At 43.6% G+C, this 20,518-nt stretch overlaps 1 protein-coding gene across 3 annotated transcripts in view; it reads left to right on the top strand.

Annotated features, from left to right (window-relative positions):
* Nucleotides 1-20,518, top strand: part of myom1b (myomesin 1b) — a 246,733-nt gene that overhangs the window by 142,494 nt on the left and 83,721 nt on the right. For all 3 annotated transcript variants that reach the window (XM_072467909.1, XM_072467907.1, XM_072467908.1), the window contains 8 exons: nucleotides 6,743-6,904; nucleotides 7,734-7,875; nucleotides 11,238-11,437; nucleotides 14,100-14,156; nucleotides 14,964-15,088; nucleotides 15,915-16,098; nucleotides 16,844-17,018; nucleotides 19,072-19,193. In XM_072467909.1, coding sequence (XP_072324010.1) covers nucleotides 6,743-6,904; nucleotides 7,734-7,875; nucleotides 11,238-11,437; nucleotides 14,100-14,156; nucleotides 14,964-15,088; nucleotides 15,915-16,098; nucleotides 16,844-17,018; nucleotides 19,072-19,193 — 1,167 coding nt within the window. The remainder of the gene's footprint in view (nucleotides 1-6,742; nucleotides 6,905-7,733; nucleotides 7,876-11,237; nucleotides 11,438-14,099; nucleotides 14,157-14,963; nucleotides 15,089-15,914; nucleotides 16,099-16,843; nucleotides 17,019-19,071; nucleotides 19,194-20,518) is intronic.

Raw genomic sequence — 20,518 nt, 5'->3', positions numbered from 1 at the left:
ATACTAACTGGGATAGTCAAAGTGTGAAAGGCTTAGAGGGGGCGGAACTCTTAACATACATTGTTATGGGCCAGAGTTTAGAGGACCCCAATTTGTTACGGGCCAGGGTTTAGAGAACCCCAAAGTGTATCATGGAGTTCACCTGACCCACAACTTTTAACAGATTCTGGTATGGGAGAACATACGGCCCACTCTACAGGTGTGGTACAGCAGAAATCGAAAAGTATTTTTTAAAGCAAAATAATGTTTATTCTATGAACTCAAGTTAACCTTTTTAAAACATACAGTGAACATCTTAGCAACCATCAATTCAAATATAACCCCCAAAGAATACAACACTAAGTAATCCTTAAGCTGTTCTTTTAATGAAATGAATGAATGAAAATCGCTTATTGTCACAAGTAGGCTTCAATGAAGTTACTGTGAAAAGCCCCTAGTCACCACATTCCAGCGCCTGTTCGGGGAGGCTGTTACGGGGATTGAACCGTGCTGCTGGCCTGCCTTGGTCTGCTTTCAAAGCCAGCGATTTAGCCCAGTGTGCTAAACAACCCCGCCATAAGACTTAAAAAAAACCTTTAAACAGAAGCACATCAGGTTAAAGTCACTACTGAGAGCAGTTATTAGTTTTAAATCACCAAAGGATCGATTTACAGTCTTTAGATTACAGAGAGAGAGACTCATACACCTTCTGGCTGTGACTGCAGCTATCCAGCTCTGAAAATGAAACTAAAACACACCCTGCAGCAAACAGCCTAAAACGAAAGTAAAAAGCTGACAGACAGCCCAGCTCCACCCACTCACTGACATCACTGCAGTAGTAAACATCCATTTCATTTTTTAAAATTTAGAGTACCCAATTCATATTTTCCAATTAAGGGGCAATTTAGCATGTTTAATCCACCTACCTTGCACATCTTTGGATTGTGGGGGCGAAACCCACGCAAACATGGGGAGAATGTGCAAACTCCACACGACAGTGACCCAGATCCGGGATCGAACCTGGGACCTCGGCGCCGTGAGACTGCAGTGCTGTCCGGTCACCGTGCTGCCCTAACACCCATTTCTTAAAGGTACTCTCACTACAGATATTTATATACACACCCATTTATAAACACCCATTTCTTAAAGGTACTCTCACATGACAACATCCAGGAGAGCTTTTTATGCCAATATGTTGAAAGTCCTACAAGGGATGGGATGGTGCTGGATATAGTTTTAGGCAATGAAACTGGGCAAGTGGATAAAGTTTCAGTGGGGGAGCATTTTAGAAACAGTGACCATAATTCAGTAGAATTTAAGATAGTTATGGAAACCAACAAAGGTGGACCAGAAATTAAGGTTCTTAATTGGGGGAGGACCAATTTTAATAAAATAAGACAGGATCTGTCCAAAGTTAACTGGGAGCAGCTACTTGTGGGAAAATATACATCAAAGCAGTGGGATTCACTCACAAAGGAAATAGAGAGAGTATAGGGCCAACATGTTCCCATGAAAATGAATGGAGGGAGCAATAAGTCCAGAGAGTCTTGGATGTCAAGGGATATCGATGGTTGGATAAGAAAAAAAAGGAAGTCCTAGAGGAATATAGAAAATGCAAGGGGTTACTTAAGAAAGAAATTAGGAGAGAGAAGAGGAAACATGAAAAAGCACTAGTGGGTAAAATAAAGGAAAATTCCAAGATGTTTTATAAGTGTATTATGGACAGGAGGTTGGTCCCCAATAGGGTCCAACGAGGTAATTTGTTTGTGGAAACAGAAGAATACAGGTGAAGTTTTAAATGAGTACTTTGCATCTGTGTTCACCACGGAGAAGGATGATGTAGGTATAGAAATCTAGGAGGCGTATTGTGATTTACTTAAACAACTTAACATTGAGAGGGAGGAGTCATTAACAGTTTTAACGGTGCATAAAAGTGCATAAATTCCCAGGGCCAGGTGAGCTGAATCCCAGGCAGCTGTGGGAAACAAGGGAGACTATTGCAGTGGCTCGAACAAAAATGTTCCAAATCTTCTCTGGCCACAGGAGAGGTCCCAGAGGACTGGAGGACAGCTAATGTGGTGCCATTATTCAAGAAGGGAAGTAGAGACCAACCAAGAAATTACTGTCCAGTGTGTCCAACTTCAGCGGTAGAAACACTGCTGGACAAAATTCTGAGAGACAGAACTAATCTCCACTTGGAGAGGCAAGAATTAATCAAGGATAATCAGCATGATTTTGTCAAAGGAGATCATGGGGGCGATTCGCCGAGCCCCGCGTCGGGCCGGAGAATCGGAGCAATCGCGCCACGACGCCCCGACGCTGTGCGCGATTCTCCGAGGTGCGGGGAATCGGTGCCATTTGCGTCGGCGCGTTTGGCACGGCACGCCGGATGGGCCGAGCGGCCGCTCCGACATGACAGAGTCCCGCCGGCGCAGTTCACCCCTGGTCGCTGCCGGCGGGAACTCTGCGGAAACGCTCGTAGGGCGGCCTGTGTGGGGGGGGGGGGGGGGTGGCTCCGATGGTGTCTGGCCCACGATCGGGGCCCACCGATCGGCGGGCCGGCCTCTCTGTCGGTGGGCCTCCTTTCCTCCGCCGGCAATGTCACATCCCTGCGCCATTGTTGTGCGGGGCGGCCTGGGGGAGGACGGCCATTGCGCATGCACTAGTTGGCACCTGCCCAACTGCGCATGCGCGGATCCCAAGGCGCTGTGTCTTTTACGCCGCGCCGAGGCCCCGCTCCCGCAAATCGCACCACGCCCCTGCCAGCCCCACGGAGGCCCCACAATAGGGGTCTGGGAATGGGTGCCGACGTCAGAGTAAAACACTCCGGTTTTTACTCCGGCGTCGGCACTTAGACTCTGGTCACTACACTATAGAAAGGAAGTGATTGCACTGGAGAGGGTGTAGAAGAGATTCACCAGGATGTTGCCTGAGTTGGATAATTTCAGCTATTAAGAGAGATTGGCTCGGCTGGGATTGTTTTCCCTGGAGCAGAGAAGGCTGAGAGGGGACCTGATTGAGGTGTATAAAATTATGAGGTACTTAAATAGGAATGCACTTGTCCCCTTAGTGGAGGGGTCAATAGGCAGGAGGCGTAGATTTAAGGTAATGGATAGGAGGCTTAGAGGGATGTGAGGAAAAGCTTTTTCACCCTGAGGGTGGCAGGAATCTGGAACTCACTGCCTGAAAGGGTGGTAGAAGTGGGGGTCATCAACTTTTAAGAAGTATTCAGATGAGCACTTCAAATGCTATTGCATAAAAGGCTATGGTCCAAGTGCTGGAAAATGGCATTAGATTAGTTAGGAGCTGGATGTTTGGCGTGGATGTGATGGGCCGAAGGGCCTCTTTCCATGCTGTAAAACTCTTCTCTGAAATCCCGGCCAAGTATTGACGCCGGCGTCAAAACCGGCGTGAGCGACTCCGGCGTCAACATGCTTCCAGGCCCAGGCATTCACCCATTCCGAGGGGGCTAATAGGGCGCCGGAGTGGTGTCCGCTGTTCTGGTGCTTGAAAGCCGAGCGCCACAGCCCGCGCGGATCCGCGCATGCGCGCGTGTTGCCATCCCCGCGCCGGGCCCCTGTAACATAGGTACCCACCGGAATTAGCTCGCCCACCGATCAATCGGCCCCGATCGCAGGCCTGGCCACTGTGGAGGCCTCCCCCTGGAGTCGGATACCCCGCCCTTCCACCAGGACGTCCCCCGCAGCCAGAACTCCGAGGTCCCGTTGGGTAGGACCATACGTAACACATGCCGGCAGGACTTGGCCAAACTCGGCGGGCATTCGGCCCATCGAGGCGCGGGCGCAATTGGCACAGATTCTCCGGTCGCCGGAGAATCGGCGCCTGGCGTCGGAGCGGCGTGGCGCGATTCTCGTGACCCCCGCCGATTCTCCAACCCGGCGCGGGATTGGAGAATCCCGGTCCATGACTCTATGATAGGAGAACCCTGGTGAGATAACTGCAGCAGAAGCTATCTTGACAGTCGAGCCGAAGTCAGTTGAGCTACGTTGCTCCCAGAGGAAGAGAAAGTCACTTGACTGACTGAATTTTTGTGTGTACAAGAAGTGTTTCTCAATGCTGGTGTTTTGTTAATGTTACAGGTATTTCCTGTATTGTATAATAAGGGACTTAAAGTGGAGGGATGTAGGAGCTGGCCCCTTTAAGGGGTGTGCTGGCCCCTTTAAGGGGTGTACATCGGGAGGGTCAATTGACCCCATCACCCAATGGGATTCAAGCACAGGGATCTAGGTGCAGAGGGTGGGCTTTTGCAGCCAGAGTAGATCCTAGAGCTGGTAGTGATAACATCATGAAAGACTGTGCGCTCCGGCCACATTGCAGTCTCGCTTGAGCACGGTGTGGCACCGGTGAATGCCGGGAGAGCCTTCACGCAGACATTCCGGCTGTCTTCGCGTCTCGCAGGATTCACCCATTCCCGCGAGGCATCGGAACCTGAAACACGGCCACAAGAGGTAGAATGGCACCTGGGGTCTCTCAGGCCATCAGACACCCCAGGGTGGTAAGGGTAAGTGCAGGGTTCCATCCTCCCAGAGGCTCCTGCTTAACTGCCTGCACCCTCCACCCTTCAATTTCACCCTCCACCCATGGGCATGGCCCCCTTGCCCCCTGGCCCTTGGCACTGCCACCCCGGCACCCGGGCAGTTCTCCTGCCAGCTTGGCAGTGCCACCTGGGCACCTTGGTAGTGCCAGGGTGGCATTGCCAAGGTGCCTTCGTTAAAGAGGCAGTTAGATGCTGAGGGGTGAACATTTTGCCTTCAAAAATATGAAAAAGTGAAAAGGAGGCATTAAAATTGAAAAGTGACACGCTGGTTGGAGAGGTGATGAGTGGGGTCCCGAAGGGAGGGAGTGCTGTAAGGGAACTTGGGGGAGGACTTGAAGAGGGGTGACCCCCAGGGACCCCTTAGTGGGGTGTCCTCACTTCGGGGGTGTGGGTACTGCCCATATGTGTGGGGGTGCCACCAACCCACTTAGAGATCGGGCAACCTTTCAAAATGGCGACCCGATCTCAGAGTTCAGCTCACAAGTGCTAAAAAGAATTCTAATTGTGGGCTACACCAGTGAGAAGCTCCCCAGGGCCCAAAAAGGTGAGAAAGGGTGGGATTCTCTGGCTGCATTCGCCCGGAGACCAGAAAATCCCATCCGAGGTCAATGGATTTTTCCATTCTATGCTTCTCGCCGTGGCGTTCTTGCGGCGGGCGGGATGGGAGAATCCAGCCCTAAATGTCATTGAATAGCGGTGGGGAACTCCTTGCAGAGCTGGCGGGGAACTCCCTAAAACACCCGCCATAAATCGCGCCGTGTGTGTGAATACCGTTTGTAAATAAACCATTATAATTCACTACACACACTGACTGGTGGTCAGCAATCCTTCCTTGACTATTAATAGAACTTGAGCAAATAAAATGGTGCGCGGCTGGGACGTTGAGTGGGCGGGGGTGGAACACCCTCTGTCCTCCGACTTCACTTGCTCGATATCCATTACATCTCTAACTTTTCCCAGTTCTGATGGAAGATCACTGACCGAGAACATTAACCCTGTTTCCCCCTCCACAGCAGCTGACAGATCTGCTCGGTAATTCCAGCATTTTTTGTTTTAAAAACGGCACTTTTTGTCTCAATGTTGTTCACTGTGGACACGACCAGCAACAAGAATTACAGCGGTCTTTGCCATTTTTCCCTGTCCTAACCCAGAACATTACATAGTGTACAACCGCTGGCCTGGGTGAGATCACCTGAGGCAGCACAGACCAGGGACACAGTGTGGAGACTTCCTGGTCTGTACCGTTTAACACTACAGCGCACAATACTGCTTAGTGTGCTATTAGGAAAGTCAAATGCAGATTTTTATGATCAAATCAAATGTCACTTCTTTAAAAATGATATGAGTCACCATTATATGAAGGGGAGTAGGCCATTGCACCGCTCAAACCTTTTCCACCATTCAATGCAATCATGGCTAAAAGACACCTAATTTTAATCACCCACCTTTGCCTCATATTCCTTAATGCCTCACAAAAATCTTACCAATCTCAGATTTAAAATTAATAATTAATCAAAAATCAATTGCCGTTTGCAGAAGAGAGTTCCAAAATACTACACACTGTGGTTGGTGGAAGTGTTTCTGACTTTTAATCATGGAAGATTTGGATTTATGTTTATATGCTCCCTAGTCCTAGACACCGCAATCAGTGGAAATAGTTTCCCTCTACGCTATCAATTTCCGTTCATATCTTGAAAACCTCAAGCCAGATACCCCTTTAACCCTATAAATTCCAGAAAATAAACTTTCCTTGTAATTTAACCTTTGGAGTCCTGGTATCATTATGGTAAATCTAGACTGCAAGTCCTCCAAGGCTAATATATCCTCTCTAAGATGAAGTGCTCGGAACAGCTCACAGTATTCCATGTGTAGTAACCATAATTGGATGGCCTCACATTTTATGGCAGTGCCATAATGTTACCCATGCTCTTAATGTATTATAATCTCTTTGTAATTTTATGCTGCTTACAATACTGTCTGTCTTTTCAAGGACAGTTATTAACCATTGTTAATCCTGTGTATTTATGATTTCACGTTTAGCAGTTATAACTTGCAGCAAAAACCTAAGCATGTACAAAGAATGCCAAGTATACATGTAAAGACAATAAATTTCAAACATCCAACATTGTAGTGTCTTTGTATTAACCTCAATACCTGCTCCACTCTTACATTTCTATTTCTACTTTTCTCCATTTTCTTTGTCAGGTGTTCAGTTGCAGGCATCCCAATGGCTTCAGATGCACTGGAGTGGTGAAACTGCCACACTGACTTTTACTCACCTAAATAAAGAGGACGAAGGATTGTACATTATGCGTGTGTTGACAAAGTCTGGCTATGAACAGCATTGTGCATATGTGTTTGTCAGAGGTATGTGTTCAGATAGACATGGCAACCCATATGTCATGTGAGAGCCTGGACAGTATCTGCCTTCCCACAAATTTACCCAACCCTATTCTCATGCAGCTCCACATCATGCACTTGGAAATCAGTAAATAATAAGAAGCTGTTTTCTACCACACAACCATGCCCCAACAACTAGAGGCCCTGGAGCAATTATAACACTTGTGCCACCACCAAGGTAGCAACAACAAACTCAGTTTGAAGCAGTGAGCATAGTTGATGTCCTTCTAGTCACCACTTCTCGGGAACATAGTGAGTGTATTTGACTGAATCATGTTAGGTATCTGCTATACCCATTACCTTGAGCTTTTGAAGCACAAGAGAGATTGCCTGCAAATACTACAGACTTCATGAGAGAAATGCCTTGGACACTGTCAGATAGGAACATAGGAGCAGGAGGAGGCCATTCAGCCCATTGAGCCTGCTCCGCCATTCAGTAAGATCACGGCTGATCATCCACTTTAATGCCTTTTCCTCACACTATCTCCATATCCCTTGGTGTCTGAGATTCTGCAGTCCTCTGGGGTAGGAAATGCCAAAGATTTACACTCTTGGGTAAAAAAGCCTCTCCTCGCGAACTGGTCTCCAGCTCCTTGGACAATGACATGTCAGCTGTGAGTCTGCCTTAGGGGAAGTAGAATGCATCGTCTCCTCCACTTGAATCTGTGGATCTGCTAAGTCCATTTCAGTGGAGAGTGGCCCATACGTTTGCTATATTGGTGCTGCATTTCCCAGGAATGAGATAAACTATAATGTAGTCATTATAATCAGAAAGCTTTTTGTGCCTCATTTACAGATACTGATGCAGAAGTTGCAGGTGCCCCAGGAGCTCCTTTAGATGTCTATTGCTTGGATGCCAATAAGGATTATGTAATTGTAAGCTGGAAGCAGCCAGCAGTGGATGGTGGTAGCTCTATCCTCGGTTATTTTGTTGACAGGTGAGTGGTAAAAGAAATTGATGATTGGGATATTTCTCCCGATATTAATTTTCTAGTTGAATAAACAGGAATTCTGTAAAGGTAGATTCTTTTACTTTATTTGTTTTGTTTCTTTCCTCCTCACCTTAAAGTTTGGATTCATGTCAGAGTAAAGTACCCTGGGTGCCATCTTTCTTCCACAATTCTAACGAAATGCTTTTTCCTTAGGTTTGAATATTTGTGAGCTTCAGGGAAGCACTGGGAATGTGTTTTATACTCAAGTAAAAACAGGCATAGATCACTTGGCCCTTGCAGCCATTCAATGCAATCAAAACTCATCTGTTCAATGATTAGGATTTCTGACCTGGATGTCTCACTCTTACTAGTCTGCTTCTGACTAAGCCACCGAAAGAAGGAAAGTTATCTTCCCATACAAACAGAACAGCTCTCACTAGAGGGAGATTGTTCTTCCAGCTTTGAAATTAGTTAATAGCTTTCAATTACATTCTGGTGGGCATTGTCCAGGTTAAGTCGCTCAACACGAAATTGTTACGTTTTCAGCATGGACCGTTGTCACTTAGGTCATCCTAATGAGTGTCTAGGAATTTTAAACTTATTCAATGTAACAAACACATCATTTTTTAGTGTGGTGTTATTACAAACATTTAAAAATATAAAACAGAGTTACAGAGTCTACGAAATTTAAGTCTGCAAACAATTTGTCATTAAAACCTGGATATCCAGAAATTATCTCTACTTCAGAACTTTTAAAAGAGTAAGAGAAGCATACTCACAAAAGTCTTGAGAGACTTGTTTGACAAAACAGACGGGGAAACAGAACTACTTGACTCTACCCTCTTGCAGGAGAGAGGAGTGAGTGCTGGTTCTATCAAATCTGTCTCTTTTTATACATTTTTCTCCCCTTCTTTAGAATAGGCTGATGATAAATAGCCAATTGAGGCTATTTTAGAGATGGCTATTCATATTTGTAGATTTATATTTTTTATAATAGCCTGATGGTAAATAGCTAAAGTGGGTCATCTTAAAGATGGCTATTCACAGGTATAGAGAATTGTTTACAGGTCATGTTAGTTGTGTTTAATTGCGGTGCTTGTGTCCAAACATCTTGAAATATGACCAAACTAATGGGTTTGTGCAACATGTTATCTCTGTGGGCCTCTCACTTAAGCTTTTACTAATGATGTTACAAATAATTTTATGTTTATCAATTCAATATGGAGTAAAATTTATTTGCTTTGTTACATTTGATGTTTGGGATAGTTTGAACTATTAAAATCTTATTCCCAATTCTATTTGTTATGTTTCTATCCCAATGGGCATTAGGGATTCTGAAATTTTATATTGATTTTACTTGTGTCACACATGTCGTGCACCAGAATCATAGGAAATAGGAGCAGAAGTAGGCAATTCAGCATCTCGCTCCTGCTCCGCCATTCAATCTAATCATGGCTGATCTCTTCCTGGTATCAAACCCACCTCCATGCCTGTTCCCCATATCCCTTTAACCCATTTTAAAAATTAAAAATATATCTATCTCCTTCTTGAAACCATCTAACGATTCAGATTCCTCTGCACAATGGGGCAGCAAGTTCCACAAATTCATCACCCTCTGCGAGAAATAGCTCGTCCTGGTCATGAGTTTTGATTCTTGCGAAAGCTTTTTATTTTACTTGACTCTGTGATCAGTGTAATATTCATCACATTTCTTCAATTCCACTTTTCCACACTATCTCCATATCCCATAATTCCCTCAGTACCAAAAAATCTATTAATCATTAAGTTGAATTTTGACTGACTGAGCATCCACTGTTCGCTCGGGTAGAGAATAAAGAACCACAACTGTTTGAGTGAACATTTCTCTTCACCTCAATCCTAAATGGTCAACCCATGCTAGACTCCTCAGGCAGGAAAACATCCTCCCAGCATTTACCCCATCAAGCCGTTTAAACGTTTTATGCTTCTCATTCTTCTAAATTCCTCAAAACGACAATTCTTCTTCTCAGAAATGAATCCAGTGAACCTTTGTTGAACTCACTCTCAGGCTTGTATATCCTTCCTTCGATAAGGAGACCAAAACTGTACATATTTCCACAAGTGTGGTCTCACCAACAATTGTAACAAGGCAACTTCAATCTTACCCTCCAATCCGTTAAGAACAAAGGCAACATACCATTCGCTTTCCTAATTGCTTGCTGTACCTGCATGTTAGCATCTTGTGATTCATTTGCCAGGCCATCCAGGTCCCTCTGAATGCCATGATTTCCAGTCTCTGAAAAATATTCTGCTTTTTCAATTTTTCCCTCCAGGAGAACTTCACACTTTCGCACATTGTATTCTATCAGCCGTGATTTTGCCCGTTCATTTAATCTTTCTATGTTTCTTTGCAACCTCTTTGCATACTCCTCACAACTTACTTTCCAACCTAACATCTTCAGCAAAATTGGATGTGTTACATTCAGCACACTCATCTAAGTCGCTGATATGCACACTCATCTAAGTCGTTGATATACATCTTCTCCTTATTTCCCTTTAGCTCTTGGGAGGTAGGTGCTGTCCTGACACACTAGCAGAGAAATGAGTCACTCAGAGAAATGAGCTACATTTTGGTATGCGAGTTCTTCAAAGGTAGAACTTTCAATTATTGAGCAAAAAATGGCAATGAAAATAATTTCAGAGATCACTTTAGAAATTTACTGGAACTGATGGCTGGATTATGCAATCATGGTGGTGACAGACTTTCACCATTTAATCACTATTGAAAATACTTCTAGCACCCCTTGCAGGTGTAACAGTAGGAACTGAAAATTATTTAAAAAAATGAAATGCACATTCCACATACAGAATTTAATAAACACCAGCGTTGCAAATATTTCCAAAGTTTAAATTTCTGAGATCTTTGAGTGTGAGCTTATGATGAGCAAAACAATCACACTTCTCTATCTTAGGCAAGCTGCTTCATAATACTTCCTTACCTCCTTGTTATATTGTACCATCTGGATTAGGGCTGTCACTACAGTCCTAATTTTCTACACTTGGTAGTGCTAACCAAACTTTGCCCAACAGCCGAACCTTCCAGAATCATCCTTTTCTATATGAGCTTCCACATGAAAATGTGTATTTCGGTGAGGTCACCAAGGAGCTCAATACTTTACCCATAACCTTCAGGAGAGAAGAATGAATAGACGAGAATCTGCAAGTGGCACAAAAAAAAGTGTTTAAACAATAAATAAATGTCCCTACATGTGTTGTGCCATGGTCACCCGTGATGTTTTGTATAGTAGTGATGGCAGATGAGTTTCAGAATGGTAAATGACCAGATTTTCTGTTTATTCCAACAAACAACTAAATTCCTTTGTTTACAGATGTGAAGTAGGAACCAGTCATTGGGTTCAGTGTAATGACACTCCAGTGAAGTTTGCCCGCTTCCCTGTTACTGGGTTGGTAGAAGGCCGTTCCTACATCTTCCGTGTGCGTGCTGTCAATCATGTTGGAATCAGCAGGCCATCCCGTATATCTGAGCCTGTTGCAGCCTTGGATCCTTCTGATAGAGCGAGACTGAAGGGTATGTCTCATTTTTTTTTACTGTTAACTCTGAGAAAGGAACTCTTTAAAGAGCAAGTCCCTTTGGTACCTTCATTAACAGCTCATGTTTGGTTACAGTCTTAATGTGAAGGACAATAGGCCAAATATTAAATCCAACTTTTGCTGCTCAGAATGAATTTGTATTGCATGCTAAGTAAGTAATAGAAAGAGAAAAGTAGATTACATTCAAGCTGTGGCAATCCTCTGTATTTATGGGAGCACCATACATTACAGCACCAATACGTGCTGCCATTGAGAAGGTGGGACATAGATTTGAACTACCATAGGAATGAGTTCCAAAATCAGGTGAATCAGCCTGAGGGCAGGATCTCCCATAGCGATAGATAGAAAGCCAGGAGGATGAATTCTTGTTGATCTGATCTCTGGTCCAGAGCAGTTTTGGAAATATACCTGGTTTCTTGTCTTAAATCTTGAAAATATGCAAACATTGTGCCTATCAGTGCTAATTGACCTATCATTAATCTGCACAGGCACAGCCCAGAAAGTGTTAGGTATTTTGACCAGAGTTAGTTTTATTCTGCTTGGGAGAGGGTGCAAGGCCCATTCTCTCCACAGTGATGCGAGCAAGGAGGAGTTTCACTGAGTCCGACATATTCCCATCTCTATGGGAGAGGAAGTGAATGCTCTGACTTGTTCTGTCCTGAAACAGAATCTGTGAGCCAATACACGTCATAAGCATACTGCCCCATTTTGTAGCCATTGCCTCCCCATTAAAAAAGTTCAAATAAGCCACTGATTAACTGTCTAAACTCCTGCTCTTTATTTCTTCTCTTCTGAACAGTTTTTAATCCAATTTCCTTCTCTTCCTCCATCCTCTCCTTTAACTTTCTCCAATCAGAGGGCCATAACAGGATTTGCCCCGGGGAATTCTCAGAATGAAATCTTCTCCGTTCCCAGCCGGCGACACAGGTTCATGTCCAGCGAGGGTTTGAACCTGATGACCACAAATTTAAATGATATTAAATATTCTTAAACAGCTTAACGCCATTCCTTCTGGGGTTGTCAGATGTTCCCACCCATCAGTGATGTAATGCCGGTGGGAATCACTGCTGGTTTCCAAAAACGGAAATCAGTTGTGAGACTATGCTGGGGGCTCAGGTGTCACCCTGGGTGGTGAGGGACATAGCTGGGCAGTGCCCTGGCACAGGACCTTACCAGTACCAACCTGGCAGTGTCAGGGAGTGGGACCAGGGACAGAGCCTCTACGAAACACTATTATTGCCATTATATTGAGGGGGGTGAATGATTGACCGGTGTCGGCGATATGCAGGGGGCGTGGTCAGATCACCTTGATGCCTGCATTGTAGGGGGGAGGGGGTGGGGGCGGGGAGAGAGGGGGTGCGGTGACCCGAACATTGAGAGATTGCCTCTTGGTCTTCTAGGTTTGGGGGTGTTCCCTTTGTCTGCCAGAAATCCCGATGTCCATGGGGATGGTTGATTTGAGGGTGGCCTTTACATAGGGCGCAATTCAGTGGACTTGAAACAAATTCAGCTTTCGGGCACGTTTCTTCGGGTGTTTCTCGACAGCTGCAGTGCCGAGATTCATCCCGCTCTTCACCGGCACTTTGCTAGTTTTTTGGGCCTCGGGGAGATTCTCAATGCCGAGCCCATTTCCTACACTGGTGAGCTGAACTCCCCACAGATCGGAGTTATTTTGATTGGTCTCTGCATCCCCCCACTTTCAGATGCTCCCCCACTTTCTGGACCCTCCACTCCTTCTTGTAGCCCCTGGAACTCCGGAACCCCTCATCCCCCACTCTAATGGACTCCTCTCCCCCTGAACCCAACCCCTAGCAGTGTCAACCTGGAACCCTGGCTCTGCCAGGGTGCCCAGATACCAGGGGGAATGTCAGGGTGCCACCCTTCCCTGTCCCTGACCACCCAGGGATCACCAATGGTCTGCAAGACCCCCCCACTCCCCACACAAGGTGCTGTCGTGCCTGGTCAACATTTGTGGAATCCAGTGCTAAGCGGCTCCTGGTCAATACCTCAAAGGCATAGCCGTCGACTCCTGAATGCCGAGAGAAAGCGGCGTCCGGGTATTTAAATTATGCCAATTTAAATATGCTGTTCTAGATCACACCCAGCGATGGCCAGGTGGAACAAGTCAGGGTGACTCGATTTGGGGCTCTCGTGGATTCGCCCATTGCACCTGACTTCACGTCGGATGCAATGGCGTGGTTGAATCGCGCCCTTAGACTTTAAAGGTGGCGTCCCGATCTCTATGGAGCCGGGCTTGCTGGCATTATCAGGCCTTGCCTGCTCATATGATGGCACAAAACACACCTCTGCTTTTTTTGACAAAGTGTCAGAAGATCTGGTGTGAAAACCTGGCTGTGGCTGGAAATTTCCGGTCATTGCTGTTCATGTTTCCTGCCAGCAGCGCACCCACACCCGTGGGCTTCCCAGCAGCATGGAGTGGCTTCAATGGGAAATCCCATTGGCAAGAGGCAGGAAGATAGAACCCTGCCACCAGCGAACGGCGTGCCGCTGAGAAAGACGCGGTGTTTTGTTTTAAACTCTTATATCCTATTTTTCCTACACAATAAAAAAGCTTTGAAAATTCCTCTTAAGGTTTGTTCAAAACAAAGTTTTATCTTTTTGTGTTATTTGATTATCAGGAATTCCATTAGCCCCATGGACAGGACAGATTATTGTGACAGAAGAAGAACCAGCAGGTAAATACATCTTCTTCTAATCTGTGAGATCAAACTCAACCTGAAACAGTGTGGAATCAATCAAAACATTTATTCTCCATAATCTGTATTTTCCATTTTCTTTTTCTCAACAGATTTTCTTAAACTCATAAGAATGGGTATTATCAGTCATAATTTGGGAGATTTTAACTTTTGGGTCCGTGACTCGTGGAGTCAGCCAGCTCCCGTTCCAGTGACAATGAGCCCCCCCTCCAGGTTATGATTATAAGAGCAGGTACCAAAGGCCGACAGTCATTTTTGTTGGGTCCAAAGGCGTTTTCCTGCGACTGATAATACTAAGAAAGAGGAAAGGAGATTTAATAAATTTGAAGGCCAAATTTGATGCGGTCAACTGGCTGGACACGACAAATTATCTTAGCAGCAACTGGCAAAATTTATATGTTTAATTAAGTTTTTTAAATCTTCCTTTCAGTCCGCACCACAGCAATTTTTCAACTTCCCTCTCCTCCACGAACCCCCCCTTCATCCCAGCCTGGGGCAGCCCAGTTGCACTCTAAATTGGCCTATAAATGAAATGCCTTTCATTTGTAAACACACTGCGTTCTAAAGCGTCCAAAATCAGGGATATGCAGACAAGGTGTGGGTAGAAGCCCCATGTGCTAAAACACCGCAGTAGCTGTGTGGGGATAATTAGACCCAACTATCTGCAGGTATTTTGAGCCTAGCAGCATCAGAGCCTTTCACCACATGATGATCTGGAGGGGGGAATCCCTGGACAATTTTTCACTTCTAAAGTAAAGGGCTGTTGTCCCATTCCTGTCTCAACAGAGGGTGTGGTGCCTGGACAACCTACAGAACTTACTGTGACTGAAGCCACGAAGAATTATGTTGTCCTAAGCTGGAAACCTCCTGGCCAACGTGGCCACGAAGGAATCATGTATTATATAGAAAAGGTAAATATTTCAAGGCACACGAGTAAAAAAGTAACACCATTCCCAAATTTGTCAACACACATGGCTAAAATTATGCTGTAGAATATTAGCCCATGATCATCAAATTACTTTTGCATGAAATTCCTTTGACTGCTTCAAAAAAAAACCACAGGAATTAAGCTATTTAAGAAAAATCCAGTCATGTTTTACTGATGCAAAATTTAACTGTGACTGTGTACTTGATGCAATAAATTGCCACCTTTCTAAAATGGCTTTATAAAAGTTATTAATATGAAGGGAGTCCTTATTATCCATACTAAGCCAATTTTCAACCCCTTTTTATTCTGATAAAATTAATTATGGACAAATATAGAACCTTCCAATTTGGAAGCTTTTATTCAGCATCAAAGGGGCATCTCTGAAATCTTGGCAATTACTTTTATAATTATTTACAGATAAGTGACATGTTGCTAAATGTTGCATCAGATATCATTGTGTCACTTGTGCATGACATCATCAATGTGGTATAATACTCGACTCTTTCGGACTTTTTATATTTCTACAAACAAAATGTTAATTCTTCCAATGGGGCTACTTAAAAGAGGCAACCCAGTGACAATGCAAATACTACTAGGAACTTCCCAATAACATGTAGATTAATATGATCCCAGCAGGTTCACCAGTGGCTGTGCTCACACAGAAAATCCAGCCCTAAGTGAGTCATTAACTGGTTTAATTGAAAGCACTTCTACTTCCCAACCCATATATATTTTAACGATTCCTAATTTGCATTTTCTACTCCTGAATTTTTATGCTAATTTGTCCTTTTGTGGCTTTCTTGCATTAGTGTGTTGCAGGCACCGAGAACTGGCAGAGGGTTAACCCAGAGATCCCAGTGAAGTCTCCACGGTTCGCATTGTTTGACCTGGCAGAGGGTAAATCTTACCGTTTCCGTGTCCGCTCCGCTAACTCTGCTGGCATTGGTGAGCCTTCTGAAGCAACAGAATTTACTGAAGTAACAGATAAGCTTGGTAAGTATGAACAATACATGACCCTTAACTCACTCGGCCTGCCTGCTTTACCATAATACCTTACAATGATTGTTGCCAGGATGTCACCATTCCCTAGTCAGAATTGTGCACGGTACACCAGGTAGGGATTTGATCAAAGTGCTTTGTTAATTACCTGTGATTGATGCTCTTATCGCCCCGAATGTGCAGCCTAAATCGCGTTTGCTTTTTTAAAGAAAAGTGCTGTTGCACACGCTTTCCAATGTGGCACCATCCTCCTTAAAACAGATTAAGAGGTTAGACTTGAGAGACAAAGAAGCTGGGGGCAGCACGGTGGGGCAGTAGTTAGCACTGGTGCCTCACGCCGCCGAGGACCCGGGTTCGACCCTGGCCCGGGATAACGGTCCATGTGGAGTTTGCACATTCTCCCCGTGTCTGTGTGGGTCTCACCCCCACAACCCAAAGATGTGCAGGATAGGTGAATTGACCGCGCTAAATTGCCCCTTAATTGGAAAAAAGAATTGGGTATTCTAAATTATAAACAAGAAAAAAAAGAGACAAAGTGGCATACGTGTGGCCCACAAATTCTGAAGGATGAAGTTTTAAAGTATTTTACCCGAGCATATTCTCTTTCGACTAAATGCAAAAAAATACAGTTGCCAATTACCTTCAATCAACGGCCACTTATACAGACTATGAAGCCTTTGAGACGAGTCGAAACGGCCACATTTATTCCAGTAACTTTTCTTTGCCATTTTTGTTTCAGATATTCCAAAACCTCCTCATCATGTTGTTCCTTCAAGGAACACAGACACGTCTATGGTTGTCACTTGGGAAGAGTCAAAAGACGCAAAAGAATTGGTGGGATACTACATTGAAGCAAGCATCAGTGGATCTGGAAAATGGGAACCGTGCAACAACAAACCAGTGAAAGGGAATAGGTAGCGATAAAGGCGATTTGAGAGTCTGACAAAAACAAATCAAAATGAGTGAGATAGAGGGAGAATGAATATGTGTGAAGAGTGTTTGATTCAGAGGCCGGAATTCTTTGGCCGTTGGGATTCTCTGTTCCTGTCAGCAGTGCACCCCTGGCCTTTGAGCTTCCCGGCAGCGTGGGGTGGCTTAACTGGGAAATCTCATTGACAAGCGACTGGAGTAGAGAATCTGGCCGTGAGCGAAGTGTGTGCCACAAAGAAGAGTGCGGGTGGGGCTCAGGAGAATCTCATCCAGAATTTGTCAGTAATCATTTGTGGGGAGGCATGGACTAGTAATCCACAGACCCAGGGTAATGCTTTGGGAACGAGGGTTCATATCCCACCAGAATAGATGGTGAAATTTAAATTCAAGAAAAATATGGAATTAAAAATCTAATGAAGAAAATCTGCCATCCTGATCTGGCCACGTGTGACTCCACACTCTTAAATGTCCCAAAAGGCAGTTAAAGATGGGCAATAAATGCTGGTCCAGCCAGTGATGCCTATAGGAGATGCTGATGTAATTTATGTCTAATTATGTATGAAGTAAAGAGAAAAGTGAGGTCTGAAAATCTTCTTGTTTTCCATATATGTATTGCTTCAGTTACTGCTCTTCATATCTGTATAGGACATATCATGCTAGAAACAGAGAAAATGTCTGTAACACCAAACCCCTTCTATTTGTCTTGATGACTGGTTCAGCATAATGCACTCTTTTTAATATTTTTCTCAGATTTCATTTACTTTTCACAGGGAATCGGCCGACCACAATCCAACAGGTGGAACACATTCACCTAATCAATAGAAATTGAAAGCACATTGGTATCAGCTGGCAGGGTCAGGCACTTTAAGATTGCTCTCCGATTGTTTCAAAGCTCCAACCCCCATTATAAAGGAGTAGAACAGTGTATAAGTTCTCAACATCAATGTCATGACCAGTGGCTTCGGGGAGAGGAAAATAAAAAATTGTGTGTTTTTTTTGGACAGCAAGTTTTAATTTTTTCCTTTAATACTCATTTTCTTAAACCAAACGGTGATGGAATAATTTGAGCACAAAGTACTCCGCTTAACTTTCCCTGTAAACCTTATGAACAAAATCAACTCCCCAACCCCTCCCCCATTCTCATTTAGGCTGCAGCACAAACGGGTTCAGGACCTGCTCAATCTAGAAATCCCATGTCTCACCTCGTCAACTTCGCCAACCTGTTCCAACCTAGGAAAGTTAGGTCAGTTAACATCTTTGCTGAAGACAAATCATTTCATACTAAAACATCAACATGTGGGGTTGCCAACCTTACCCATTTATCAAGTCACCAGGAATAGAAGATTAAACTCCTGGGTACTGCTGCTGCAAGCACCAGGGCAAAAAAACAAAAGTAGATTGTGACTTATGCTAGCATGCATCAGACAGCACACCAATGGTTTGTGTACACAGGAAGAACCGTGATAACCAGCCTTGTACTCGGTCTACTCCATGTGTCAGGAAGGAGAACTCAGCTGTGTGGAACATTAAACATCAGGGAAATGGTACGGGCAACAAGCCTGAGGTTCCTAAATTTAACCAAAGAAGAGATGGGATAGATCCACAAAATACGTTGAGCCAAAACTGGGCAAAAACCTAAATATACATGAACATGCCTAAATAACAGGGCATACCACAAGATATCCAGTCCAACAATGTATGGTTGGGTAATATTTGCAAACTGTGGGCAAATGATTAGACCTTCAGGAATGCATCTAATCTGAGTTGGTAGCCCTTGTTCATAAGCTACTACCACATAGTTTCACCTTAGTCATGTAACATTTGTTTTCATTTCATCTGCACAGAAGTGTGGGAAAACAATATTGTTTTGTAATATAGTTATCCATTGAATGAAAACACTTATGTATACAGGTACTTATAGCCAAAAAGTGTAAGAAAAATACTAACTGAAAAATGAATAAACTACTACGGTGACACATCTTTATAAATCTATAAAAACAATAATTGATGTTGGAAATGAAGTATTTTGTTTTACAGGTTTATTTGTCATGGGCTACAAACAGGACAATTATACAAGTTCCAGGTCAGGGCTGTTAATGCAGCCGGACTCAGTCAATTCTCACCTGAATCTGAGGCACTAGAAGTCAAAGCTGCTTTAGGTAAGTTGTAACATTTGAACTGCTGGCATATGCAGCAGGTTTTTCAAAAGTGCATTTACTTACATTATGAAAATACATTTACTTATTTTTGAACTGGATTTAGTTTGAAAATTCATCTACTTATTTTTAAAGTGTATTTATTTATTTCTGGAAATTAAATAATTTACTTTTGGAAGTGCATTTATTAATATATGAATTTGCTCTTTAATTAATGACACACTATTTCCACAGTGTCATCTGTATCACTTTATCATCCATGATGCCATAAGTCGCTGTTCTGATCATGCACTGTGCCTGTATCACATGGAAAGCGTATTCTTATTCATTGAGCCATTAGCCACTGTAAGAAATCGCACATGAGTCTGTCTCACAGTCATATGTTACAAAGCTTACCTGAACCATGGATTACCAACATTGCTCCAGCATAATGTAACGTATCTCATAACTCCACCATGTGCATATCTTATTCATACATAAAATCATCTAACTTTCTTTCTGATCTGCATTTACGACAGCTTTTGCTTATTGCCTGTTAACAGTACAAGAGCACATTTAATGTCTGACCCCATGACTGCCGATGCCTGCTTTAACAGATTGTCTTGTCTCATGGAAGTAAACATTGTATAAGCTCTATTAAGTGTGTGAAATTCTCACCTTGCAAAGTCCTGCATTTATCAAAAACTAATCCATGCACCTCTTACTCATTATCATTTAGCATTTTCATGTTAGATTTAAATGAATCAACTAAAGTGGTAATAAATATAAATTAGATGTATTTAATTATTAATTGGCATTGCACCCCTTCAATGCAATTCCAGTTCAATCAGCAATTAGTTTACTGAGGAAACTTTGAGGTCATTATGCATTAGGTATATTGTGATGATTCGGTTGTATTGGTGTAACCATTGGCGTAATTAATACAACTGTTTGTAAGATAGACTGAAGCAACTTATTTTCTTCATTGGCCAAATATTTTATGATGCTAATAAATCTGCCAGGGTGTTGTTCATGAATAGTTTTACAGTATAGAATTCCATACATATTAACTGTACTGAACTGGTGTTGCTGATTTATTTTTCACTTAGGTGTTGTAGTTATCTTCAAAGACATTATTTGTCAGGATAGAAGTTGGACAAGGAAAAGTTAGAGGTGAATTTTAGGGCTGAGAAGCTAGGTTTGGGCAGCATTTATTGATACTACTTGTGGAGCATGTAACACTTCTCTGAGAAGGAAAACATGTGAGAGTTTGGGTGATATTGGTGTTTTTTTCAGTCCATCTCAAGGGATTCAGAGTCCAGTGGAATTACTGCTTGTGACTGTGTACT

The sequence above is a fragment of the Scyliorhinus torazame genome, chromosome 11 (assembly GCF_047496885.1).
Source record: "Scyliorhinus torazame isolate Kashiwa2021f chromosome 11, sScyTor2.1, whole genome shotgun sequence".
NCBI lineage: Eukaryota > Metazoa > Chordata > Chondrichthyes > Carcharhiniformes > Scyliorhinidae > Scyliorhinus > Scyliorhinus torazame.
The sequence above is the reverse complement of the archived record's forward strand: the minus strand, read 5'-3'. Positions and strand labels throughout refer to the sequence as shown.